The sequence below is a fragment of the Marmota monax genome, unplaced genomic scaffold, assembly GCF_021218885.2.
Source record: "Marmota monax isolate L192 unplaced genomic scaffold, Marmota_monax_Labrador192_F-V1.1 WCK01_AAM20220418_F8-fsc00089, whole genome shotgun sequence".
Taxonomy (NCBI): Eukaryota; Metazoa; Chordata; class Mammalia; order Rodentia; family Sciuridae; genus Marmota; species Marmota monax.
In genome coordinates this window covers 4,209,646-4,237,485 of record NW_026694744.1, presented here as the reverse complement: position 1 = coordinate 4,237,485, position 27,840 = coordinate 4,209,646, and the positions used below count along the sequence as shown (strand labels likewise).

General features: G+C 41.7%; 1 protein-coding gene and 1 long non-coding RNA gene across 7 annotated transcripts in view; one reads left to right on the top strand and one right to left on the bottom strand.

The window, feature by feature from the left end:
- Gpm6b (glycoprotein M6B) overlaps positions 1-27,840 on the bottom strand; it is a 165,101-nt gene that overhangs the window by 17,160 nt on the left and 120,101 nt on the right. For 3 of the 6 annotated variants that reach the window (XM_058572576.1, XM_046424352.2, XM_046424353.2), the window contains exons 2-3: positions 21,887-22,006; positions 548-734 (exon numbers count right to left, since the gene is read on the bottom strand). In XM_058572576.1, the coding sequence (XP_058428559.1) occupies positions 548-734; positions 21,887-22,006 (307 nt within the window). The remainder of the gene's footprint in view (positions 1-547; positions 735-21,886; positions 22,007-27,840) is intronic. The other 3 variants (XM_046424356.2, XM_046424354.2, XM_046424355.2) reach the window with 1 other exon arrangement.
- Positions 635-11,437, top strand: LOC131423398 (uncharacterized). The gene is made up of 2 exons (XR_009224887.1): positions 635-9,797; positions 10,313-11,437. It is a non-coding gene; the product is annotated as an uncharacterized LOC131423398 (long non-coding RNA).

Here is a 27,840-nt window from a genome sequence, read left to right as displayed (position 1 = left end):
AGATTCTATGCTTGGGAGTTATTAAGACTCCATTGAAAATTATTCCAGAACAGGAAGGCAGAGATTTGGGGCTAAATCCTTGGCATATCTCCTTTTCTGCACTGGAGGATGCCCTGGGATTTATTCTTATACCAGAATAATTAACATTAAAAGGTTACTCCTGTGGACTTAGAGTTGGGGCTAGTCCTCAGTGGAGCTCCTATCATTCCAAAGATGGCAGTCATCTATGACAAAACCAGATGGTATCTGTTACCTAGGAACAATGTCAACTCTCTGATAAGATGATCAGCAGCACCTACCTGTCACTTTGTTACAGTGCCCTGTATCCATTGCTGTGTAGAATTCCCTGTGTGCTTACCTTGCTGTTTCCAGGTGAGATCCCACCCTGGGGCCCATATGCCCCCCTTCCGTGGACTTTATTCTATCTGCCTATAGTAAGCTTGAATTTAAAAAGCATCAGTTTTCTTTCAGAAGAGTATGTGGTATCTTCCAGAAAACATGTTGAGGTAGTTACATATCACATACATTTTGCAAGGGAAGCACTTACACTTCACTCAGCAAGGCATGGTCACTGGTGTTGGTGGAGAAGTGTTGCTCCAGAATGGCCACCGTGCCAGCGAGAGCCACATGCCCGCAGCCGCAGAACAAGGCGACTCCAGAGAAGCACAGGATGGTGGCCACCAGGGAAGCATAGGGGACTCCTCCCAGACACTTGATGCAGCATTCGAAGCAGCCTGGACCCAAAGGAGAGAAAGGCAGCTGTGATAGGCAGGGACACCTCTGGTCTTCCAGACCACTACCAATTAGCACACAAGTTTCTACTCTTCCATCTCCCTCAGGCTCTACGGCTAACATCTCAACATCCCAAGGACCAGAGAAGAGGTTCCCATGGTCTCACATTCTCTGGGTGAAGACCCCAAGGCTCCAAGTGGAAATAGAACTTGATTTGTTTGGAGTCTAGAAGGGTAGCGAGTGGAAGAGCAGTTAGCTGATCAACAATCACAATTCTGGAGATTTCTGACTCACTGGGGTTGGAAGGACCCTGCCCAAGTGGCAATGAGGAGCACTTATTCCACTAACAAAACCAAGGAGAACAGCAGTAAAGTCACAGCTCTGGGGAAAAAGTGACAGTTTTTTTCAAAACTGCCTTTTGGGGTTTCAAGTACACAGATTGCTGTAGTAGCCAATGGCCTTCCCCAAGCCCTTGACCCCTTGGGAAGCTACAAGCAGCCCATACAGAAATTATATTGTCACCAGGTTTGGAATAATATCAACAGGATTATTTTGGGAAAGTCAGGTATTTGGATACCTAGTTCACTGAAGTAGAAAGTCACCAAGATCCACTCAAGGGGGTCAAATTTCGTTCAAGTTGGAATCAGAAATTACCCCAACTTTTAAAAAAAAAAGTGCTCCCCACCCCAGCTCGCACAAGCAACTCATTCACAATCCTCCTCCCCCTCCCCCAGCTTCCATCTGCCCCTTCCTTGACACACATTCAGAGTCAAAACCCAGAACTGGTGGGTGATAGTACTTGAAGGGGGGAAAGGAACAGAAGGAGGGGGAGGAAAAAAAAAAGACAAAATGAGCATCCATGAAGTGAAATGAATGAGATAGAGCCAAACTTCACTCTTAATATGGAGAAGATGAGACTCTTGCTCAAGATGTCCATAAAGGCCTCTCTGATAGGCAGAAAGGTAACATTTTCAGTTTGGAGACATTTATGTTTCAATACAGCAGTGTTGGCCTCCCAATAATGTCAGGATCTCTCCTGATGGCCCATCCCTATTTATATTAACCAAACCCTTAAGTAAATGGCTTGTGGGGGAAATGGAACTTTAAACACATTATTATGTTTAAGAGCAATCAAGCAATTCATTACTCAGGACAAGCCAGTTAAATTTCCTTCCCCCAAATGGTCTTCATAGTATCCAGGAAATGAACACCGCGTGCAACACACCAGAGATGAACTTCTCTGTGTAGATAAGCATCCCATCTGAAACTAGTATCTGCTGAAACCCAACATGGAAAGTGACTATAGACCTTTCTCTTTAGTTCATTGGGGGGCGAGGGTGGGGAGTCAGGACATCATAAGACTTTTGTGTTTCCTTCTATTTCAAAAGATGATCAGCAGTTTTCAAGAAGACCAATCTCTCTATAGATTGATGAAACCTTGTTAAAGTGGGGAGCAGTACACAGTATGGTTCAGGTTCACTAGCAAGTCAGTACCTTAAAGAGTTTTAGACATTTCAGATTTGTGAACAGTATAGGATTCAAAACCAAGAAAAACCAACATCCTTAGCCTTGATGTACCCCATTATGTAAAGAGAAAAGATCCCTATGTGTGTCATCATTCACACTCTTCCCCTCATTCTCAGTCTCTGTGATAAGAACAAGATGAATGCCTGCCTGCTGGCTAACCCAGTTGTGTCTGGTCTTTCTTGGACAGAGATATGTGGCCTTGGGATGGTACTGGTCAATAAGGTAGCCACTTGCACATGACTATTTTAAATTAAAAAAAAAAAAGAAATATTCAGGTCCTTGGTTGTACTAGCCATGTTTCATGTGTACAGTAGCCACTTATGCTAGTGGCTCCCATGACAGACAATGCAGATACAAAACAATTGTTTCATCATCACAGAATGCTGCTTTAAAAGACACATTTTAGAGCCAGGCATGGTGGAGCACGCCTATAATCCCAGTGGCTTGGGAGGCTGAGGCAGGAGGTTCTCAAGTTCAAAGCCAATCTTAGCAACAGCGAGCAACTCAGTGAGATCCTGTCTCTCTACTATAAAATACAAAATAGGGCTGGGGATGTGGCTCAGTGGTTGAGTACCCCCGAGTTCAATCCTCAGTACCAAAAAAAAAAAAAAAAAAGACACATTTTGACTTGGCAAATATTCAATTTTCTATAACATAAATTGGATCATAACCAGGTTTTATTTTGGAGAGTCAGGGGAGGAGAGAAAACGATAGAAGCAAATAACTCACACTGGAGGAGGAAGGAGGAAAGGCTTTCTATTGAAAGATATATATGCAAAATACTAAAATGACTAATGTGACAGCGACATATTACCTGACAAATGTCCATTAATTTCTGGATATTTTTGCTGTATATATATTTTTAATAAACCCACATCCTTTCTCATCATTCAGTTAGGGTTAGGTGTGCCGGTACAGCACATTCGCCCTTTAACAACAGAACTCATCCTTCCATATCCACAGTTGCCACTTCAAAAGGCTCTCTCATCCAAAGGGTTAGAACGTTCTGCTTTGTTCAAAGGAAACATCACAGCTGCTCCCAGGTTCAAAAAGATGAGTGGGGTTAGAAGAACACTGCTGTCCAGTCCCAAATTCAACAGTAGATCAAGGCTAAAGTTTCCCTGCAATTTATATCTCCCAGGGACTCCATATACCCCGTGCTGTGGATCTAGTTTGGTAACAGCAGGGGAATTCAAGGATTCAAGAAGTTGGGGAATCACTTTAATGAATCACACTGTCACAGCAGATGCTGACTTCCTTATGTTTTCAAAGATGATTTCATTTGTGGCTGGAGGAACCCTTACCTCTACAAAACTGAAATCACCATATTGGTCATCTTTAATCCACATGCATAGATAAAACCCTTACAGACCCTGCCAGCTAGTGTGTCTAGAAGCTGGTAGCACACAGTATGGGAAAACTTGATAGGAAATAACACTGCTGGGGAATATTGTGGAGAAAATGGAACTATAAATGCATCATGATGTTTAACAGCAATTAAGAACTTGCTGTAGAATAAACTCGATAAGAGCTTGTTCTAGGTTGGTGGGCCAGTGAAAAACCAGCCTCTATCTCAGAGCAAAGCCTGTCCAAGAAAGGGACAAATCCCACAGAGCACTCCTAGGCACATTCCCACCCTGCTAAGTTGTTTATCTACAGGAGAGATCTGCTGCCAGGTGTCCCTGACTCAGTCAGGCTAGGTGGGGATCCATAGCAGCCCCCTAGCAGCCACCAATCAGCATGAGACAGGGAAATACCTGGGATGCCAGATAACCCTCCCAGTAGTTTATGGTGGTTGATAACATATTGGGAAACCATGTAGTTCAGCACGTACACCCCTCTTGGCTTAAACCAATCAGTTCAAACGAATACCCCTTTTGCACTGACCAATCACCCCTACCCAACTTGTTCCCGCCAGTGAATGTGCTAATCATGTTTTAGAGTTGTTATTTGATTTTCCCGCGGTGTGTGATGATTTGCTAAGGGATGCTATGATGTATGTGAAGTCCCTGCCCTCTCCAAAAAATGTATAAAAATGCTGCAAACCCTGGGCTCAGGGCCTCTCAGCATCACCAGTTGCTGTGTGTGCGTGCGGAGGACCAAGCTAGCTCGCAATAAACACCTCTTTGCTGCTTGCATCGATCTTGGGTCTCTGGTGGTCTTTGGGGGTCCCGAATTCAAGCATAACACCAGATCAAAAATTATCTGGGGGACAGGGTTGTAGCTCAGCGGTAGAGCACTCGCCTAGCACGTGAAAGGCCTTGGATTCGATCCTCAGCACCACAGAAAAATAAATAAAGGTATTGTGTCCGACTACAACTAAAAATAAATATTAAAAAAATTATCTGGGTGGTGGATATCCAACCACTGATAAATGGATTGCTCCCCACTGCATCTTCTGTGCTAGTCTAGATGCCACCTGTATCAACAGTGGGCAAGATATCACCAAACACTGGGCATGGTACACACTCATCCCAAAACTGCCTCAAAAAGTCAGTAAGAAAAAGCAAAATATTTTCTTAGACTGGATTCTACAATATTAGGACCTTCACATTAAACAGCATTTAAGTTGAAATATAGGTAGGTATGTGTACAGCAGAGGTAGTGGCTGCAACGGCTCCCTCTACAGTCTTGTGGGGCCACATGCTTGGCCTAATGCTCTGCTACAGCCACCTTGAAATTCTTTAATTTTTGAACAAGAGCATATGAATTGAAAGGGTAAAGATTCTAAGCTGCAAAGCCCAAGTTAAAATGTAAAGGACCAGGCATTGTAAACCTGCTTCTAAACTGCAAAGCATGGGTTAAATTCCTGAGGCAGTTAAGACAATGTCCTACTGGCCATTTAGTTGATTTATAGCCTAAGATCCTGTGCAGCTTGTCACATAGACATTCAGGGCCTGAACCAATCAGTTTAAATGTAACCCCCTCCTTAGGAATGACCTATCACTCCAGCCAGCCCTGTTCCCGCCAATGTATGTACTAATCAAGTCTAAGAATTGTTGTTTGACTTTCCCGCGGTGTATGGTGATTTGTTAAAGGAGACTGTGATGTATGTAAAGTCCCTGCCTTCCCCCAAAAAAGTGTACTTAAGCATTGTTCAACCCCGGCTCTGGGCTCTGGGCTGCTCTCCCTTCTCGAGTGGGCATGGAGCCCCAGCATGCTGGAATCTCAATAAACCCCCTCCTGCTTATTGCATAAAGTCAGTCTCTTCCTCCGACGCTTACAGAATATTATATTCCCTTACAGAATATTATACCAGGTCTGCAAACTATGTAGCCAGTTTTATATTTATGTGGAAGGGGATGAAAGGGGTTTTTTTTTAATCTTTTTATTTATTTATTTATTTATTTGTATGTGGTGCTGAGGATCGAACTCAGTGCCTCAGATGTGCTAGACAAAGTGCTCTACCACTGAGCTACAGCCCCAGCCCTAAAGGAGTTCTTTTACATTTTATGTCCACAGTAATGTTTTATTTCATACTTATTAGATAGAAACCCAGCCAGGAAAGGCAGACATAACCTCACCTACTATGTCATCCCAACCACAGTGACCATCAAACTCTGTATCAAGGGACAAGCCATGATTAATGCAATATCACCACAGGAGAATTAATGACTTCCCCCTTACTATGAAAGGGAGTAACAATGACCCACCACAGTATCCATCACCGTCAATGCTTGAATTTTTCAAAAACCAGGGGTCAGCAAACTATGATCTGCTTGCATAAATAAAATTTTATTGGAATACAGCCGCACTTACTCATTTATAAATCACCTGGCTGTTTTTGTCCATAGTTGTGACAGTTCACATGCTTGCAAAGCCTGACACATCTGCTATGTAACTCTTTATAGAAAAGGTTTGCAGCCCATATCTAAAAGCACCGGTTGGTGTTCAAAGTATGATCACTGGTCAAAAAGAGATGCCAGTGGACTGCTTATCAATTGAAAGTGCTTTCCTGAGGCCAGCAGCATCAGCTTGTGAGAAATGGAAGGTTGTGGGAAACAGAATCTTGGGCCAACCCCGACCAGCTGAGTTAGCATCTACACTATAAGCACTTCCCTCTAGGATCCATGTGCACAGGAACATTGGAGAAGCCTGTTGCTAGTTAGCAGTGCCATCTTCCCACCTCAGGGGTATATCCTGAGTCCATCTGCAGTGTCTGCTTTCACATTCAATGGTGTTTGGTGTTCTCTCCCTAAGAAAATGGTAGCCTGCTGGGTTTGGCCACAATACTCTACTTGCAAATCAAATGACAAGTTCCAGGGACTGCAAGGAACAAAACCCAAATGTTCCAAGTTGTTTAAGGCTGTCTTGAAAAAAGAGTGCAATTATAGTGCTTTTTCGGAGCCAACAATACTGTTAACCTTGGGATTTTTCATATCCAAGAAGCTTTAGTGTCATGGCATATGCAGGGGCTGAGAAAACAGGTACACAGTTACTTGAGAAAGCAGACACCTTGCATGGTACTGGGAGCACCTATGTAAAGGAAGTGGACCTCTGATTCAGATTGTCTGTAGTGCAAGAAGTCATAGGCAAGCTGATGATTTTTAAGTTTGGGGGTGTGTCCAGTATCAGCAAAGCATCATACTATTAGAAGTTGATATTAGCCAAGAAAGATCAGCGCTTTTCTTGGATATTCTTACAAACCCACAGACAGAATCTTCCCAAGCTTCAAACCAGCAATGGCAGCATTGGTTAACATGAACCAGAAGAGGCAAGGAAACTTTTTTTTCCCTAGATAACTGTTAATACCACCGATTATCTGTGACAAGTCCTGCTTCCTCACATGTTGAAGTTTGAAGTTTGGGAAGCATGCTGAGGCAAGCATATAAAGCAGGGTTTATTTAAAAAGGAGAAACAGGGGCTGGGATTGTGGCTCAGCGGTAGAAGGCTCGCCTAGCACGGGAGGGACCGGGTTTGATCCTCAGCACCACATAAAAATAATAAGGCATTGGGTTGTGTCCATCTACACCTAAAAAAAATAAATATATAATTTTTTTAATAAAAATAAATAAATAAAAAGGAGTAACAGACTTCTCCTGAGAGGGAGAAGGGGGCCATAGCTGGTATCCTGGTATCTCAAGAGGCGGGGTATTCTGCCTTTTTATGTCTTAGGTTTCCTTTGTTCTCCTGTCCTCTTCCCCTATCTTTCTCCTCCCTGCTTAGGAGACTAGACCCAGGAATGGCCAAAAGGTGGGAAGCAGGTGGGCTGAAGGGGGAAGGGCAGGATGGAGCCCTGCAAGGACACATTAACAACTTTATAGCTCCCTGCAGGGAGGGGCAATTCCGGGGACTGGTTACCTTAGCAACAGGTTGGAGCAGGGTGGAGGAAGGGCTCTGAAGGCATTTCAATCCCTCAGGGGGCAGTCTCCAATTTCCTGGACTCATTCAAATTGGCCTCCTGGATCTGACCTGACTCAATTTACTTATCTATATTGGCTGCCTAATTCTAGCTTCATGGTGACCTACTAGTTAAAAAAAAAAAAAAAAAAAAATCAATGCCAGGCTTTCTAGCACATTTTACGAGTAATTCTCAAGACCTCTCACCAAACCCCAAAACCTCTGTTTAGCTTTAAGCCTTCATCTAGCTAGTCTCTAGCTAAATAGAGTTTTAGGTTTTGATTCACACAAAAATTCCAATGTGCATTAGCCTAAGACAGTTTAAATATAAACCACATAGTAGGGAGAAAAAAACACACATCATTGCCTCTCTCAATAGCCATTTTGTCTCCTGCATCCCTAGAACCTTTTGTGCAGAACAACAGAATAAGATACCTTTTGTCCTCGGGCTTGTGGATGGCCGTTGCCATGGCCGTGAGTTCATAATGGCCAAGTGATTTGCCCAAGTTGTCCGTGATCTTGGCTGTAGATTTAATGCTGGCTCCGGAGGGGGGGTCAGTGGGAACAGGGCTCAGATTCTTCCCCAGGAAATGAATGTCTGTTTCTCTCTCTCCTCCCTCCCTCCATCCCTCTCCCTCTCTCCCTCTCTCCCCCCTCCATCCCCCCATACACACACCCCGCACTCCTCTACAGAGTCCTTCTTTGCTACTTTATTGATTCCTGATGAGCACAAAATTGAAAAAAAAAAAAAGGAGGAACCAAGCTTTGCAACTTTCAAACACCTAGTAACAGCTATTTGAAACAACAGGGAAATAGAGGTGTAACAGGGAAATGGAGGTGGACAGAATCCTACTTAAGAGAAGCAGAAGTGAATGTCAGTGGACCCAAGCCTTCCTAACTCTGAGAAGGCTAAGGAACATTCTCAACAGGGGATGATTGTGCCCCTTGGGACATCTGGCAATGCCTGGAGATATTTTGGATAGTCACAACTGTGGGAAAGGGTGCTACTGGCATCTAGTCAGAGGAGGCCAGGGATGATGTGCAATATCCCACGTTGCATAGGACAGCCCCTCTCAACAAAGATTTATCCAGCCCTGAATGTCTACAGTGCCAAAGTGAAAAGCCTGAGACAGCAGAAACAAAACGCCTACACATATTCAGACCAGTGGGTCTCAATCATGGGCAATCCTCCCCAAAGGATGCTACTGACAAGTGGGAGGTAGAAGCCACGCACGGATGCTGTTAAATATCATAGGACAACCCTGCTCCCAAACAATGATTGGACACTACCAGCATTTTGATCCAGAGTGAAAAACCCTGCTCTGAGGTTACAATGCACCATCCTCGTCACCGCCCTCTGATAACACCACCAAATTCTAAAATGTAAAAAGAAATGCATAAAATAAAATTTACTTTGAGAAAATTATAGAATTAGACATTGTCAAATTTTCCTGCACATTGAGTCATCTGGAGAACATTTGAAAATCCTAATGCCCAGGCTTCACTCCACAGCAATAAATCAGAATTCCTAGAGGTGGGACTTCAGGAATTAGGTTATGTTTGGCTTTTCAAGTTCCTTTAGTGATTTCAGTGAGCACCCAAGCTGACAAACAAGTGATACAGAGCAAGGGTCAGCAAACTGTAGCCTACAGGCCAAATCTGGCTCTCCAATGCATCCTGTGAACTAAGAATGATTTTTACATTTCTAAGTAGTTAAAAAAGAAAAGAGGGCCGGGGTTGTGACTTACGGGTAAAGCACTTGCCTTGCATTCATGGGGCACTGGGTTCAATCCTCAGCACCACATAAATAATATAAAGGTATTGAAAAAAGAAAAGAAAAGAAAAAAGCTCAAATAGTTTGTGACACATGGAAAGTATATGAAATTCAAATTTTGGTGTCCATAAATAAAGTTTTATTGGCACACGGCCACAGTTGCTCACTTACATATGGTCTATTCTCAAGCTACAGAGCCAGAGTTGAGTAGTTGCCACAGATACTTACCATCAGGCCCTTTGCAGGAAAAGTTTGCAGAGCCCATTAAACAGCAGTGGCTCTGAAACTTTAATTGCACACATTAAAATGCAAAATTCTTTTCAAACAGATCTGGGAGAGGACTGAGCTCCTGCATTTCATGCCAGCTCCCAGGTGATTCCGTCCTGTGTACTGAAGGTCCACCAGCGCCACACTGAGCTAAGAGGTAGAATGTGGGGTTCTAAAAGCATGGTCTGCATAGCCCTGGGAGATGCGGAGGCCCTTTCAGGAGGTCTGGGAGATGGAAACTCTTTTATGATGGTGCTAAGATGTTATTTACTTCACTGCATTGACATTTCCCCAACAAAACTGCTTACCCCTTAGCCAATATCAAGCAGTGGCTGCAAAATATACTTCCCACTAGCACATTCTTTTTTTTTTGATCGGGAGGAGTACTGGCAATTTAACTCAGGGGTACTCAACCATTAAGCCACATCCCCAGCCCTATTTTGTATTTTTATTTAGAGACAGGGTCTCACTGAGTTGCTAAGTACTTCACCAATGCTGAGGCTGGCTTTGAACTCTTGATTCTCTTGTCTCAGGCTCCCCAGCTGCTGGGATCACGGGTGTGCCCCATCACACCTGGCCCCACTAGCACATTCTTTACCCACCATATACTCACAGGAAGAGAAATACAAAAGAGCCAGTTTCCCTTTAAAAGGTTTTTTTTTTTCTTTGTAGAATACTGTCTTTTGTTGGAAGATGACTGACAAGAAGGAGCCAGACATGATAGCATACACACGCCTGTAACCCCAGCAACTCAGGAGGCTGAGGCAGGAGGACCACAAGTTCAAGGCCAGTCTCAGCAATTTAGTGAGACTCTGTCTCAAAATAAAAAAAAATTATAAAAGAGTAGAGGATGTAGCTCTGGTAGAATGCCCCCCGAGTTCAATCCCCAGTACAAAAAAAAAAAAAAATGACAAGCTATAGTTATTCAGACTTAGGAATTTGGCAGGAATTTCCTTAAAAAGAAAAACCAAGTGAGCAGTCTGTCATTTCAAAGAAAACTGGTAGTATCTGCTGCCAATGAATTTGGGGGAAATTGTACCTGCCATAGTGAAACTGACAGCTCTAGGGCTTCTTGATGCAATCAGTGGTGATAGGAACAAACGGGATTTTTAAAAATATGGTTTAATGAAATGTGTTAATATTTGAATAGATCAATTCAGAGAACCAATGTTTTCCAAACAACCGGTATGTGATTTTTACAAAATCATTTTTTTCTCTTTCCACTTTTTTTTTAATTGGTGCATTATAGTTGTACATAGTGATGGAATTTTTTTTTTTTTTTGTACATGCACACAATATAACAATGTCATTTGGCCAATATCACTCCCCAGCATTTCCCCCTACCCTCTCCACCTCTCCCCCCTTGGTCCCTTTCCTGTATTGATCTCCCTTTCCTTTTCATGAGATCTCCCTACTCACCACCTTTTATTTCCTTTTCCCTCTCTAGCTTCCACATGAGAGAAAACACAGGACCCTTGAACTTCTGACTTTGGCTTATTTCACTTAACATAATGGTCTCAAGTTCCATCCATTTTCCTGCAAATGATATAATTTCATTTTGTAATCATTCTGGAACATAAAAAGCCAAAGCACAAATAGAGTGATGAATTCTAATGGAACAGAGTACAAAAAGTTCACCAACATGGTTTCATATTCCACACTACAAAATCTTTAATAAACAACTACTGAATGATATGGGCCAAATTATATGGTTCTCTTGTGTGCATGTATGAATATGTAATGACAAATCCCCACCATTATGTACAACTATAATACACCAATAAAAATGTGAAGAGAGGGGCTGGGGTTGTGGCTCAATGGTAAAGTGCTTGCCTAGCATGTGAGAGGCACTGGGTTCGATTCTCAGCACCACGTATAAATAAATAAAAATAAAGATCCATTGACAACTAAACAATATTAAAAAACTGTGAAGAGAGGAAAAAACAGAAATAGGTACTTACTGAATTCTGGTGTACTGTAAAGGAAGAACTCCACAAGTATTTGAAAAGGCCATTAAAACCTTCCTCCCTTCTCCAACTACATACCTGTGATGAGAGATTCCTATACTTCAAATAAAGCAAGATACCCTAAATGAATGCAGAGACGCAGGCAAGTATCCGGCTATCAAATATTAAACTAGATATTAAAGAGATTTACAAAAATGTAAAATTGTACTTACTACTCTCAGTATTTAGGATAACAGAGAATGGGTTTGTTATTTTAATAATTTTATTATATTATTTTATTTCTTTTTCTTTCATTTCTTTTTGGTGTGCTGGGGATTGAACTCAGGGCCTTGTGCATGGGAGGCAAGCACTCTACCAACTGAGCTATATCCCCAACCCTAATAATTTCTTTCTTTTTTTTTTTTTTAAAAGATAGACTTTATTCAAAGAGAGAGAGAGAGAATTTTTCAATATTTATTTTTTAGTTCTCAGCGGACACAACATCTTTATTTTATTTTTATGTGGTGCTGAGGATCGAACTCAGCACCCCTGCATGCCAGGCACGTGCTCTACAGCTTGAGCCACATCCCCAGCTAACCCTAATAATTTCATTATTAAAGAAATACATTTCTTAGTTACAATTTCTAATATAGAAAAATTGGTATAAATCCCTATATGAGTAAAAGCTTTTGGGGAAGGACTTGATTATTCTTTAGAGTATAAAGAGACCTAACCAAGAAAAAAAAAAGTATAAAGGGACGAACACCTCAAAGTCTGAGAACCACTAGTGCAACACATTAAGTCAATTCACAGAGGGGCTTCCTGTTAAAGAGCTAAATGCAAAAATCACTTAAATGATAGGTTGCTTCTCAGCTTTCTTTCTTACAGTATTAGACATAAAAATTCAACTATATAAGAACATTAAGAATGCTGAGCCTTTTTAATGCCATAAAGTGAAGCATTTTTCAGCAAACCCTTTTAAAAGCTTGTCCTAAAATCTGTTTAAGGAGGAGCTTTCCTTTCTGAAATGGCATTCTGTGAAAATTGTAAAATAAATTAACTTCCAATATTTGTAATAAGGTCTGAGCAGTGCAAGATAAATGGCAAGATGAATGATTATATAAAAGTAAAGATACACTTACATGGCTGGGAATAAGCAAACTCAAGAAACAGATACTTGTGAGCCTCTTCCTCTGCCTTTTGTGGGAACTGGTTTGGTTTTCCGGAATATCATATATTTGCTGTTAGCTTGGTCAAGTGGGGTACCAAGGAATTAGGGAGACTGGTGCTGATTAGGGGAAGAGAGGGAGATCTGTAAGAAGTAATGTTGAGCTCCAGTGGCACTTGGCTTCCTTGACCACCTAGGGGACAGCATGTCCACTCTTCTGAATTCCATTCATTCAGTGTCTATGGAGTCCTGCTGCTATGGGAGTGACTGCTGGGGACTGCAGGTGCACCCTTCCTGGCACCCATTCTTGGAGGGGTGGGGGGATGAGGTAGTGACATACAAAGATGTAAGACAACCTTTAATTAGAATAGAGGAGACACAGGGACATGGGGGAGTGAGGTAGACACAGATCTTGGTTAGTAGGGCGAGCCAAGGAAAGGGTTTCTGGATGATAGGGCTTGAAGAACAGATGCCAATGAAAGGCTTGAGGGAAGGAAAGCAGGACCAGTGCGGTGCTGGGGCCCTGGTATGGCTGAGTTTCTCAAGGACAGCAGGGTAGTGTGGGCAGGTGCCAGAAAGGCAGGTGGGCCCTCCCTTGCCCCGTGGGAGGCATCCAAGCCAGCCTGAAGTTTCTGAGCTTCTGAGCTTCATTTTGCAGGCAGTGGCAAAAGAGGGAAGATTTGTGTGCAGGCGAGTGACATGATCTGAGATGTACTTTTAAGAGATGAATCTGGCTCCGGTGTGTAGGCTGGACCCAAGTGGGTGCAAACTAAAGTCTTCAGCTGTAGGTGGTAGCAAAACGGGTCTGAGTTGGCTTCCAAGGGGGGCAGGGCGTCTTCAACAGAAGCAAAAAGGATAAAAATCAGACAAAGCCATGGAGCAGTACAATCAATGTCACGATGTTTTATAGGAAAGGATAAATGAGAAAGGGTGTGAGATTTATGTGAACAGATCTTCAGAAGAGGCATTCCTGGAAAAGGAAACTGCCAGGGAGGCAGAGAGCAAATCAGTGGTTGCTTGGGAGGGGGTGTCAGCATTAAAAGGGGCTTGAGGAAACTTTGGTATGTGACAGATATGTCACCATCCTGTTTGTGTTCGTTTTATGGGTGCACACATTAAGGTTTACCAAACAGACACCATAAATAGATGCAGTACATGCATACCAATTATTCCCCAAAACCAGTTTCTTAAAATGTCTTGTTAAGTTCAATTTCTACAAGACAATAGTAATTAAAAGGGCTGTGGACCTTTGGAGGGAATTAAAGATTGGTGGCACATCACCCTGGGTGGGGTGGGCTGGGACCAATGCTGAGGCTGCAGAACCAGCAGGCTCTTGTACTTGATGATGGGCCCTCAGGTCAGTAAGGCAGAGCAGGAGGCCTCCTCTGTGCTGAGGGCTGAGGACAGCAAAGGGTCAGAAAGGACTCAGGACCTTTACCAGACAAGTAGAGGACAGGAGGCTACAATTAGGAGAAAGAAAAGTAAAAGGAGATGATTAAAACTTAGCTGTTCCTCTAACTGGAACAACACCCCCCACATCCCATGTGTGTGTCTGTATGGGTAGGGTATTCATAGCACATATATAGATGTGTACATGCATGTATGTGGTAGAGATCACATACATATCTGTAGACTCAAATTCATGGATTTAAGTGCTGTGTCCCTTTTAAAAGCACATATTTCTCTGTAGAAAGCATTGGGGAGGAGATCATCCAGTATATAATGTCCAGACACCTCAAGCTATCCATGCCTGAAAAAAGCTTAGCATCTGGAACAGAGCCACTCCATGAGCTGCTACTACCAACATCCCAACTCATAGGATAAGGGGTTTCTCAACTTTGGGGGCTAGCTGGTTCTCTGTTGACGGAGAGAGCTCTCCTGTGGCCTGCAGGTGTTTAGCAGCATCCCTGACTTCCACTCACCAGATAGATGCCAGGAGCACTCTCTCAGTTGTATACGTCCTTAGCACATTTCTGAAAGGCAAAACTTCCTCTAATTGGGAGACCCTGGTCTGGTACAGTAGTTTTCAACCTGGGGTGCATGTAAGCATCTCTTAGTGAGCTTTCAAGAATGTTGATAGCAGCTGGGTGCGGTGGCGTGTGCCTGCAATCCCAGCAGCTTGGGAGGCTGAGATAGGAGGATCACGAGTTCAAAGCCAGCCTCAGCAACAGTGAGGCACTAAGGAATTCAGTGAGACCCTGTCTCTAAATAAAATACAAAATAGAGCTGGGGATATGGCCCAGTGGTCTAGTGACCCTGAGTTCAATCCCCAGTACCACCCCCCCAAAAAATAAAAATGCTGATGGGCTGATGGCTAGCCCCATTCCAAGATTTGGACTTGAGTTGGTCTGGATGGAGGTGGTCTCAAGATTTTAAAAGACACCCCCCCGACCCCAGGATTCTGCTATAAGCCAAGGTTGAAGACATATTAGAGAAAACTAATTTAGTCCACAAAGTTAACACCATTTACATTCTTTCTCCCAACTTAGAATGTACACAAGCCTTTGTAGAGAACTGCACTAGCCAGTCAAGTTCAGTTTACTTCAATACCTATTAAGCTCCTGTGCAAATGAGAGTGCAAGGTCCTCATCAGCCTGGCCCAGGAGGCAAGTCAAGTAAGTACACAAAGGACACCAAAACTGTACAGTATCACATGGAGCCACACATCATGAGTGCTAAAAAATAAAACAATTGTCACAATACCATAAATGGTCCCAGGCACTAAGACAGGACAAAGCAGACAGTGAGATTCGAAGACCTTGTTTCTTAAAGTCTAGTGTCTCAGGGGTCATAAAGCACCGACTAGGTACCCAGTACTGGGATGCAGGCTCCCAAAGGTGAGACTTTGGGAAAGTGAAGGGGCTATTATCATTCAGGAGAGAAGCCAGTGCTCTAAGAGAACTTAGGATGCATTTCCACTGTGAAGTATTTCATGGACTATGGCAGACAGCTTTCTAACAGGCCCCACTCCTATAGTCATGTCCTTGGGTAATTCCCTCCCCCTTAAGTGTGGGCTGGTTCTAGTAACTTGCTTCTTAGGATTAGAATATGGCCAAGGTGATGGGACAGCACTTCACTGATTCAGGGTCTTGTAGAGATTACTGTTGCAAAGTGACTTTTCATTTCTCCTATTGGAGCATCAAAGTAGCCACAAAGCATCTGTAAATGAATGAGCATGGCTGGTTCACATAAAATTATTTGCAAAAAGCATAGTGGGTGGCATCACAATCCTGGTCTAAGTCAAGTCCTCACAGGAATCTCCATTGATTACATTGATAAACAAGGTTGTTCAAGTATTTGTTTTATGTCTCCTACCAGCCTGAAATTTGTTTCAGCACTAGTTAATCTTCTTGGGACCAAAGCGTCATCCATGGAAGCTTCCAGATAAAATGCAAGCATAATGACCTTCAGAGAAAGTCTCGATCCATCTAAATGACTCTCTGATACTTGTCCCATCTAAGACTCTCCATTTAGTACAAAAGCCATTTTACATCAGTTTTTCACAGAACTGGAAACAGGTGATGTGTGTGGATAATTTGAGAGTGAACTGGGGTCTAAAAGGACAGCCTGGAGGGAGATAGGAAGACTCAAGTGGCTTCCTTAGCTACTTCCGGGTAGCTTCAGTTACCTGGAAAGGGATCAAAACATTTCAAAACAAAATAAGGTAATTCTAACTGAAAACAATGTGAGTGGGATCAGGAAGAAAGGAAAGACCATATGCCACAATTTCTAAACACCTAGAATTATTCAACTTGGAGTAATCCAAGTTGTGTCCCTAAAACCAATTGCTGTGCCTGACAAAAAGCTTCAGATCAGCACTCAATATGGATGCATTTGCTTCTCATCTCTGCTTCGTCTTCCTACTCTGAGGGGCAGACACAGGACCAAAAGGCAGAAAAAACTGATAGATCACAGACACAGTAAGTCACTCTTACACAATCAAGTGCTAATCATTTAATGACAACATAGCAGACCAAAAATTGAACCTTTGTAAACACCTAGAAATGTTTTATGGATATAAAATGGCTGATTACAGTCTTTGCTAAATAAGCTATAAAATAGTTACTGTACCATAGACCACCTTTTTGTGATATGAAAATGAAATAATTTATATAGCAGAAAACAAAATGTAAAGAATCCTAAAGACCTCAGGAACTTGGCAGCATGAACCTGGGCTATAGTGTGCTTGTTCACCATTTCCCTCCATCGAACCAGAAACACCCAGAGTGACAGGAAGCATCCGACAGGTTGAGAGCTTCCCTGGATTGAGTCATCTAAGCTCAGAAAGCTTGTGCACCCAGGCTCTGGGGAACAGTGAGGCAGTGCCCCAGAACCTGCACAGCAGGATTGGCACGTGGGTTATGGCAGACACCCAACCACAAGCACAGGCCCCAATGGTGCATACAATTACAGTAGGAGGCATTTTCCTCTTGAAATACATTTAAAATGATTTGGAGAAAGACCTCAAATTTGGTGGCCTTAAACCAACAGCTTTTTCCAAGACTCCTACCCATAGCTGCCAGGCCATAAAGTAACTGCATGAGAGGAAAGTCCCAGGCTCAGCAGTCAGAGGACAGGAAGAGGAAGTCTGCCGTTCTCAGGTAGCCTGCCTGAGGTCACACCTGGCCACATACACAGCCTTGAACAGAGTCCTGAGAGTGAGACTGTAGAACCCAAGTCATAGCAGTTCACTCAAGATACTTCTCCCTCCCTCTCAGTCACCAACCCCCATGGCTGCTCTGGAATCCATAGTTGACCATGCAAAGCACAACATTTGGGCATCTTGCTGAACACCAGCATTTCCACAGCTCTCCTCTCTTCACCCCTCTATTATGTTCCATAGGTGAGAGAGCACCATCTTTTTCTGGACTTCTGGAATGGTCTACAGCCATCTCAATCTAAGTAAGCATCAGAGCTATTCAGATTTGGGAGAGGGGGATGGGTTGGTGAAGTTAATGGTTGTTGTGTTCTTTATCTGTCAGGCTGAATTCTCAACTACAGATTTACCACTGTATATATGAGCAGTCATTCTTGGTCCATTGGATCGCAGCCTACATTCAATAATAAATACAGCTTATATGCCATAAATTATATTCAAGAGGTACATGAGACGCATTTGAGAACTATTCTCAAACTCCCATTACTAACTTTCTCCTCTGGCCCTCTCTTTGCCCAAGAAAATGAACCTTTTTCACCTTCACAGCTCCTTCCCAATCTCCTTCATCAGACAAGCAGGTAAGAGAATCAAAGGTCACAGTATTTCAAACCAACCAGGACTCATGTTCATGATTACCATGACACATCTTACTCATACCTCTCCATAAACAGAGACAGAAAGAAGAAAGAATCAATACTTTAAGCAATTTTTTCTCTTTTCCAAAGACAAATTTCTAGATTTTGAAGGTAACTTCACATCTTCGATTCCTTCCTGTCTGTGCCTTTCTTTTTCATGGACTTGGCTGTAAATTAATGTTTCCCAAACCTTCATGTGCATAGGAGTCACCTGGAAATCTTACTAAAATACAGATTCTGATTCAGTGTAGATAGGGAGGACTGAGATTGTGCCTTTCTCCCAAATTCCCAGGAGATGCCAATTCTGCTGAGCTACAGCCCACACTTGAAGCAGAGAATCTAAGTTCTCTGAAACTATTCTCTGAAGCCTGAGTAACACAATTTATAGCAGCCTGGGAATGTTTCCTAAACCTTAAGCACAATTTTCCATGGAATGCAGATCTAGCATTAGATCTTGTTTCACCCTTGCAATAAGCATCAGATTACTATCTCAGACCTAGGCCCCTCAGGCAGTTTTACAAGGGGTTCCTCCTTTGACCTTTGTAGGCCTAGACCAGATGTATGGAAAAAATGAAAAGATAAAAAAGGGTGAAAGAGTTATTATCTAGGTCTTTAAAAAGTCATTGTATCAGGAAGCTGCAGCAGGGGGGGAAAAAAGTAAAAAAAAAAAAAATCAAGACAAAGGACACTAGAACAGCCTTGACATTTGTGGTGGGGGGAATAAGGAAGTTGGAGGAATGGTAGCCCCTGCTGCAAGACAAGACTATGTGGGTGAGAGAAGCATTTTCCTTTGGCAAAGACTTCTTGGTCAGGCTGTATCAAAACCTCTTTCCCCCAGTGGAAAGAAACTGAGAACTCTATACAAAAAAAAAAAAAAAAAGACACAAGAGCCATATGGAATTCTCTATTTTTTCCGTCACACCATCTGGTTAGGATCTAAGTACAGAATGGCAACTGCATCGATTTTGGAGCCAAGAAGACCTCTAAGCGCCTGGAAAGGTGACAGCATGGTCGGTTTAAAGCCCCCTTCTCTGAGGCCTACACCATTGTCTTTATACTATCAAGAGTAAGGTCTCTATGGCCAGCACAGACACAAATGATCCCAATGTTTTGTGCGTCAGCAGCATTTCCCCTCTCACCAATGATTGCAGTTCATGCACAAAAAAGTTAAAACTGTGTGGGTTGAGACCATTTCAAGATTGAGGATTTGGAGGGAAGGGAACTGGGGATTGAATCCAGGAGTGCTTACCACTGAGCTATACCCCCAGTCCCTTTTATCTTTTATTTTTGAGATAGGGTCTTGCTAAATTGCTTAGGGCCTTGCTAATTTGCTGAGACTGGCTTTGAACTTGAATCTTCCTGCCTCAGTCTCCCAAGTTGTTGGATTATAGGTGTGCACCAGCATGCTCAGATAAAATCCATTATCGCCTAACTTATCTGGCAGAAAGACCTATGCTGGCCTGAACTTCTTTGGTGCCAAAACCAGACCTGAATGGACAAGGGGCTGTTGACAATCATTATTCATCTGACTCAGGCTCTCCAGATGGGATTTGAAGCAGTACCCAACCCTTGGTGGTGGTATTACACAGCATAAACTGTCATCTAACACTTATTCTTTTATTTATATATATAGTAGTTGGACACAATACGTTATTTATTTATTTATTTGTTTTTATGTGGTGCTGAGGATTAAACCCAGCGCATTGTATATGCTAGGCAAGCGCTCTACCACTGAGCCCCAGCCCCTAACACTTATTCTTAAAATGACCACCCTCCTGCCTCAAGCAGTAGTTTCTGATACCAGGGGCTTTCTTGTTAACAAATACCCGCCAACCTTAAACTACACGTGCCTAATAGCTTGGGGGGGCACTTTTTTTTTTTTTTAAAGATAGAGAGAGAGGAGAGAGCGATAGAGAATTTTAATATTTATTTTTTAGTTTTCGGAGGACACAACATTTTTGTTTGTACGTGGTGCTGAGGATCGAACCCGGGCCGCACGCATGCCAGGCGAGCGCGCTACCGCTTGAGCCACATCCCCAGCCCCAGAGGGGGGGCACTTTTTAAAATACCTTCATGGAGTACAATTTATGTTCATAAAATTCACTTATTTCAAATGTACTACTCAATGGTTTCGGGTAAATTTACATCACCACAATCTCATTTCAGAACATCTTCATCATTCCTTGTGCCCATCTATAGTTGTGGTCCATTCCCCACTTTCCTAAGTCTCTGACAACCAGTAATCTATTTTTTGTCTCTATGGATTCACCAGTTCTGGAAATTTAAAACAAATGGAGCCATATAACATTGTGTCTGACTTCTTTTACTTAACATATTTTTGACATTGACCCATGTCACAGCATGAGTCAATACTTCATTCCTTTTTATTACTGAACAGTATTGTATTGGTTATATTATGTCTAAAGACAATTTTTTAAAATCAAGATTCCAGAACCCTTTCTTTGTTCTTTTCTTTTCCTACTGGACTGGGGATTGAATCCAGGGGCTCGTAACCATTGAGCCACATCCCCAGCCCCTTTTATTTTTTGAGACCAGGCCTCTCTAAGTTGCTGAGGCTTGCCTCAAACTTGTAATCCTCCTGCCTCAGTCTCTCCAGTTGCTGGGATTACAGGCATGCACCACCATATCTGGTACCCCCTACATTCTTTAAAAGATCTATGAGAATGGATGCCTGATCCATTTCTGCTCACCTTTTCTAACCAGCGTTGCACAGATACACACAGAACTGGTACCTAACAGATCCAAGGCAGAAAGTCAGATTTCATGGCCATTAACCTGACACCACAATCTAGGTCTTGAAGAAAAAAAGATGGTTTTATGAAATAAAGGGTTTTATGACTTTGCCATTCAATAGGTATCTTCCACTGTATCTCAGGATTGCTCCTTCCAGAGCTGTACTTGCTAAGCTGCCATTTCTGATTTATTCCTAACAAAGCAAGCAGCCATTTGGGAGAGATGACATTATGGGTGACACAAAAATCACAGCAATACTTTAAGCCTGCTGTTGTGTTTATCTGACCCGCCAGCAGCCCTTTATGTCACATCCGACATACTTTGAACTACAGTTCTATGTTAGCTAAATCATTGAGTTTTCGCCACCTGAGCTGAACATTGCCACATGTAAACTTTGGGAATACAAAAGGGTAGATGCCCATATTGGTCAGCATTCTCCCTTCCCCAAGATCCCCAAATCCAATCATGGATTTCATCCAGACCCAGTACCTAGTGGTTTGAGACACCAGTGCTCTTCAAGAGCAAGGAAAATGGAAACTGAATTCAAGGGACCTACCTGGTGGGAGTTGAACACACACTGATCCAATCCTAATTTCACATGCTTGGATTTCTCTTTCTCAAAGACATTGACCAATGTTAAAAGAGGGTGACACAAAACAGCCAGGTTGAAGAGATATTGGGGGCATGCTCAGAACTCCTACATCCAAGGCTCCTTGTCTGCCCTGGTCCTGTTCCAGGCCCAGTGGTGGACATATATGGTCCCCCTTCCCCATTATTGGTTCAGACATCCAAAATTTTATGTTAGCCCCAAGGCCTATCTTACTGTACACTGTTCCCTTAGAGAAGAAGAGGTGGGGTGAGGAAAGAGGGAGAGAAAATAGAGAAAGATGGGGTGGAATGGAAAGGGGGAGAGAAAATGAAAGATGATTAAAAAATTTTTAAAGGGCCTATTCCACCCATGCCCATGTCAACAAATTAATGCATCAAGCAAAACATAAAATATCATGAAACTGAAAGAGCTATTACAAATCATAGTAAAGAGAACAGTTGACTTGCTATTAGAATTCACCCCAAGGCTGTATTTACCTGGACTGCTCAAGGGGCTAGCCCTGTCCCCCATGGTTGGCACAGGATGGTACTGGTGGTTCTTTGAGCCTGGGTACATCCAGTGGTACCTGCCAATTTCCATTTCAGCTCTGCTGTTCACTGCCAATTTCAGGTGGCAAAGAGTCAGTGTCTCTATCTCCAGCAAAGATTCTATATCAGCATTTTTATTTATTCTTTTACCATATACTTCAAGGAAATGGGAGCTTAAATATATGCTATTGAAATGTAATCCTTCAGTATCAGTTCAACAACTCTGCATGATACATTTAAGAATGTTGGAGTCGCTTCCTTTGTCTTTTAATTTCAATTTATACAGATCACCAAAATCTCCTTTCCTTTGTTCATGTCTCCACCTCCTCCCTCCAACCCACCCCTCAAAATGCTCATTTGGAAAAGACACTATTTATAGTTAAAATTTGGCTTTGCACAATTTTTCTTTCTGTTTTATTTCCTTTTCAGACCAAAAGAGCACTATAATTTTTGCCAGCTGCATAAGCAAAGGTGAACATAGGTTCACTCTCTATAATTTTCCCCAGTTTCAGTCCTAAAAATCTGACACATAACCCAGTAGCCTGCTGAATCTTGGATAAAATATCTATCCTCCACTGACATTTGTGGTATTCTGTGTCACCTCTCCTTCAGCTCAGAATATCAGAGTCTAGAATATTCTACATTAAATCCTATTTCAATGATTTCTCAGTATGAAGAAAGGGCTGCAGGTCTGGGGCTCAAGTCAGAGCTTACTCAGGTGTTGACAACTGGCCTCCAAAGGACTTGGGTCTCTGTCAATATGACTGTTTCCCACTTTTTAGGGAATGGAGAAGAAAATACCTACCAATTTGCCTGGCATAGAAGAAGCTTCTGGTAACAGCTGAATTATAATCTTGAAATCCCTAACAAACTCAGGTCACCATGGCCAGTTTATGTCTGAAAATTCTATAAACTGGATAAGGGGTTATGTCCTCTGGGTATCACAAATATTTAGAGATTTAAAAAAAAATGCTTCTGGCACTGATGTGGGCAATGATTCCATCAGAAGAGCAGTTTTAATGCTCCATTTGGCACCTTAGATGGCTGCCGATAAAGACCCAGTAAATATCCACATTGGGAGGCAAAGCAGCAAACACCCTGACAGGGTACACTGAAAATCTGACAGTGCCTGCATGGAATCCCAACTCCACGCTCCTCTCTCTCTGAAAACTCTTAAGAATTTTCAGATTGGGAAGCAAAGACTTACTTTTCTAGGTGACACTTTAGAGAGACCCTTTTTGACTTCAAAGTAAGATAAAAATGCTTTGTCTAAAAGGAGAAATAAAAGAGACTTGAATAAGATCAGAACTGCACAACAGAACTTTTTGGCTACTGCTGTTTCTGTTATCAGTGCTGAGGGTGACAGCTATAATTTATAAAGTGTTTATGATGCGCTAGTTGTCATATTAATGAGCACATGGTGCCTGTTCCATTATCCATCACAACTACCTTATGAAATTGTTATTCTGTCTTGATAAATGAAGAAGGGAGGGAGACAAAAAGGTAAAGATCATTTGGCCAGTGGGTGGAGGAGCCTGGGTGTGCACCTGGGCGATCAGCCTCCAGAGGGCGCACTTTAAAAAACCACCGCAACCTCCTCCTGAGCCTGTGCATTTGCGGCTGTTCTATACTTTTTCCAGAGGCAGCAGTGTTTTTCTGAGGTCCATGCTGAGGTGAGCTGTGCTATGCCTCCTAAAGAAATGGCCCTGGTCCTCAGCTACTGATGTTAATTCAGGTTTATAAAAGCTCATAATCCTCAGCCTTCAAGAAGATTCTCAAAGGTGCTATGTTCTCTGCAGCAAAGAACTCTTGAGGCTAGAAAGAACCAGAAGGTCAAGTCACCTCATCGAACAATCTAATTTCCTCTTAGCAAAGTGGCTGTGAGCCCTTCATGTTGGTCCCCCAAACAAGAGGATTCTAAGTACCTTAGTCACTTTTAATGTGAAATTTTTCATCCTTCTTTTTTGGGGGGAGTGGGTGCTGGGGATGGAACCCAGGGCCCATGCATGCTAGGAAGTGCTCTATTTCTGATTTACACTCCCAGCCCCTCATCTTCCTTTTTCAGATTTCATCTTTGCACACCCAGCATACAGTAGGTGCCTAATAACTATTAGATGAATGAATATTTAGTTGGAAGTAAGGAAACACACTGGGAGCCCATGGACCCAGAATGGTCCTCCATGTTCCCTACCCTGTAGACTTCTACTCTAGCCAGGCCATGCAATTCAGAGGATCTGTCCCTGTCCTGCCCTCATCTCTCTATATGGATGGGGAAGTCTGCAGACATTTGGTGAATCAGTCACTAGCTGCTGGGCAACATCAATGAAAAACCATGGATTTCCTAACACCAGTGTGTCTTCTGGCAGCCACGCCTGAGGTATTTAATTCATCATTCAAACATAACTACCCCAGCAGATGCACAAATGGGATCAGCAACTGCATAGATGTTTTCCCATTCCCTGAACTGATACTTCTGGAGAGGTCTTGTTACAACAGCAAATCTTTAAATAGTAAAGAAAAGAAAAATCACTTGGATTTTACATTTTAGAAATAAACTTTTTGGTTTTTTGGTGCTGGGGATTGAACCCAGGGCCTTGTGCATGTGAGGCAAGCACTCTATCAACTAAGCTATATTCCCCAGCCCCAGAGATAAACTTAGTATAAAATAAACTTGAGATAAAATTGAGACATTAAATATAAGGCTATCTGTAAATTTTCAGAGAGCACAATATATATTTGAATACTGAGGACAGGGTCCCAACACCTAGAAGCAAAAAGCCTGATTGCAAAAAGCCTCAGCTCCAGGGGTATATCAAAACACCCTGTTCATTCCAGGCATCTGGTAAGAATGAGGAAATGGTTTAGGCCTTATGGAGGAAACACTGCAAAATGTCCCCCTTTGAGATCAGAAGATGGGGATGTGGTGAGTGCTAGTGGTTTATGTAGACACACAACTGTGAGTGGTCATCACCAAAGTTAGGCATGACATGAACAATGGGAAACTAAAGAAAAGAAAGCAAAACAGTGCTGCATTCCTTTTTTTTTCCCCTGTTTATTATGTTAGAAGCAATTAAGTGACGATCACTAAGCTGCCTAGAGAGAAAATATTCACTGATCATTCAAAGCTATATTTATCATCCTTCATTTTTAGCTATTAGCTAAAATATTAAAAGAAAGCCATAACAATACAATAGAATATAGAATATAGTAATGGTTGGCAAATGATGGCTATCTGCGTTTTTGTTTTTTGGTGCTGGGGATTGCACCCAGGGTCTTGTGCATGCAAGGCAAGCACTCTTCCAACTGAGCTATATCCCCAGCTGGCTGTTTTTATAAAAAAAAGTTTTATTGGAACAAAATTGAAATCATTTGTTTTCATATTATGATTGCTTTCATGCTACAATGGCAGATTTCAACAGGTGTGACAAAGACCTGTGGTCTGCAAAACTGTAAGTATTTGCTACCTGGTCCTTTACATTTCGAAAAAAGTGTGACTTGTGATGCCAAATATAGCATAGTAAGACTTGATTATATAAATCAGTTAATATAACTAATAAAGTCAGCCTATAAAATATGATATTATTTTATTTTCTCCTATTACACACTCTCCAAAGACAAATATCACTGGGCTGGTTAAGAATCAAAATTTTCTATGCCACTGTTGTCTTCTATTTTATTTGCCACCAATCCAACAAAATTATGGAACCTGAGATTATACTACTTTTTTTTTTTTTGGTAATGGGGATTGAACCCAGGAGTGCTTAACCCCTGGGCCACATTCCTAGCCCTTTTTTATTTTGAGTCAGGGTCTCCTTAAGTTCCTGAGGCTGCCCTTGAACTTGTGAGCCTCCTGCCTTTGCCTCCCAAATTGCCGGGATTACAGGTGTATGTCACCATTCCCAGCTGAAATTGTACCACTCTTAATGATAGTGCCTAAAATGAGTTAGTACACTTTCACTCCTCTAACAAATGCTGAGAGGACAGGGGATAACATTTCAAAGGAGAACACAATGAAGTGAATAAATGAATAAACAAATGAGGAGCAACAAAGCACATTTGCAAAACTGGAATTGTAGCGTCCCTCTCTTAAAAGTCAATGTGCATCCTGTTCTTTCTTCATCCCATAGCCAGTCCTACTCCTGGCCAAACATCTCATGTGTGTGTGTATGTTCGTGTGCACGGGTGTGCATGTATGTGTGGGTGTGTGCACATGCATGCATTTGGTCCAAGGGAGAAAAAAGGAGGGGAGTATCTTTGGAACAATCCAACACCAGTCATGGGAAGGGGAAGCTTACATCATGCAGACACGGGCTATTTTGCATGTTCTCAAATATAGCAAGACTAAATATTTTATTAAGATCATTTACCTTAAATTGACTTGTACTTCCAAGTGACAAAGAAACATAATCTTAAAATGTACGATCTTAATTTGGGTTGACACTCAGTTCCAAGGAAGACAAAAGGTAAGTTTCCAGAAATAGACCAGAACTCTTTTCTAATGAATTAGCATGACCAAGTCTTGTAAAGTATGCTTATGGAACTGATAATGTAAAAAGTGGCAGATGTACCAAATGGCTCTTTGAGATCTTTCTCCACATTTAAATTTTCTTAAAAAAAAAAAAAAAAAAAGAAGAAGAAGAATCAAATGACACCATATCATACCTACCACATGTGTCTCACACCATCTGGCCAGGCACTTTTCTCTATAGCCTATTCCCCAGACACCATCTCTTCAGATGTCCACCTTGGCAAATTCTTAGAGAAAAAGTGCATCTAAAACTTTCTCCGTATCACATTCATAAATACAAGTTAAAAAATGTCAATAAAAATGCATAACTCATCGATCATTAAGAATATTGTGACATGTTAAATATACCCCTCTGGTTTTCAGTATACAAGTCATATGTTCTAAAAGAGTGCTTTTCCTCCTAAACAAAAAAAGGAGAGTCAAAAGTATACATTTTTTTTAATTTTAAAAACATGTAGAAAATCATATCTACTTGATCAAAAAAAGATGGAAATGGATCTGTTAATTTTACAAACAAGTCAATTTGAATTCATTTCTTATTCTTGACTATATCCTGCAATTTATTTTAAATTAAACATTATTTCCAATTTACTACATTTTTCTTTCTATGTGGTTAGGAACTTAATTTGATGCCTAGATTCTGGATTTTATTTCAGCAACGATTCATAGGAACTGAACTAGCCTGACTATAATTATTTCAGTAGAATCCAATTTCCTGTATGTCATAAAAATAACCTTCATCACAGCTACTCAGATTTTTTTTTCATATAATAGAGCATACAGAGTTGTTATGATTCAATTGTTTTTCTACCCAGTGATTACGTGCTCCCAGCAATTTCAGATGCATCTGTTTTCACAAATGAATTGACATCAAGTAATACTCCACTGAAATAAATGGAAACCTAACTCTCCATCTTTTTATTATTGGATCCCGTGATCTATTTCCTTTGATTCTGTCTTATTCATTTCCTCCACTTATTTCATTTGCAGTGAATCTGCTTACTCAATCAATCCTCACACTTTGATTTAATTTAATGCTCTCAATTTAAAAACCGTCATTTGTAACAATTTGGCATTTTACCAATGCATCTGAGAAAGCCTGCTACTTGCTTTCCTTAAAAATTCCTGAATATATACTAAACACTCTTTGTGAATTTTGGTCATCCAGTAGCATTCTGTGAGCAAAGCTATGAGACCATTTCAAAAACACAAATGCTTTTCTTTTGTGGAGCCTTGGATTATTTTTGTCTAAAATAGGAACAAAGCCATTCTGATTTAGTTTTTAAATAAACAGCTCTCTCTGTGGGAGTTTGTGAATCACAATAGCTGGGATGTATTCTCCTGCCCAGGAAAGGACAACTAGAAAAGCTAAGGT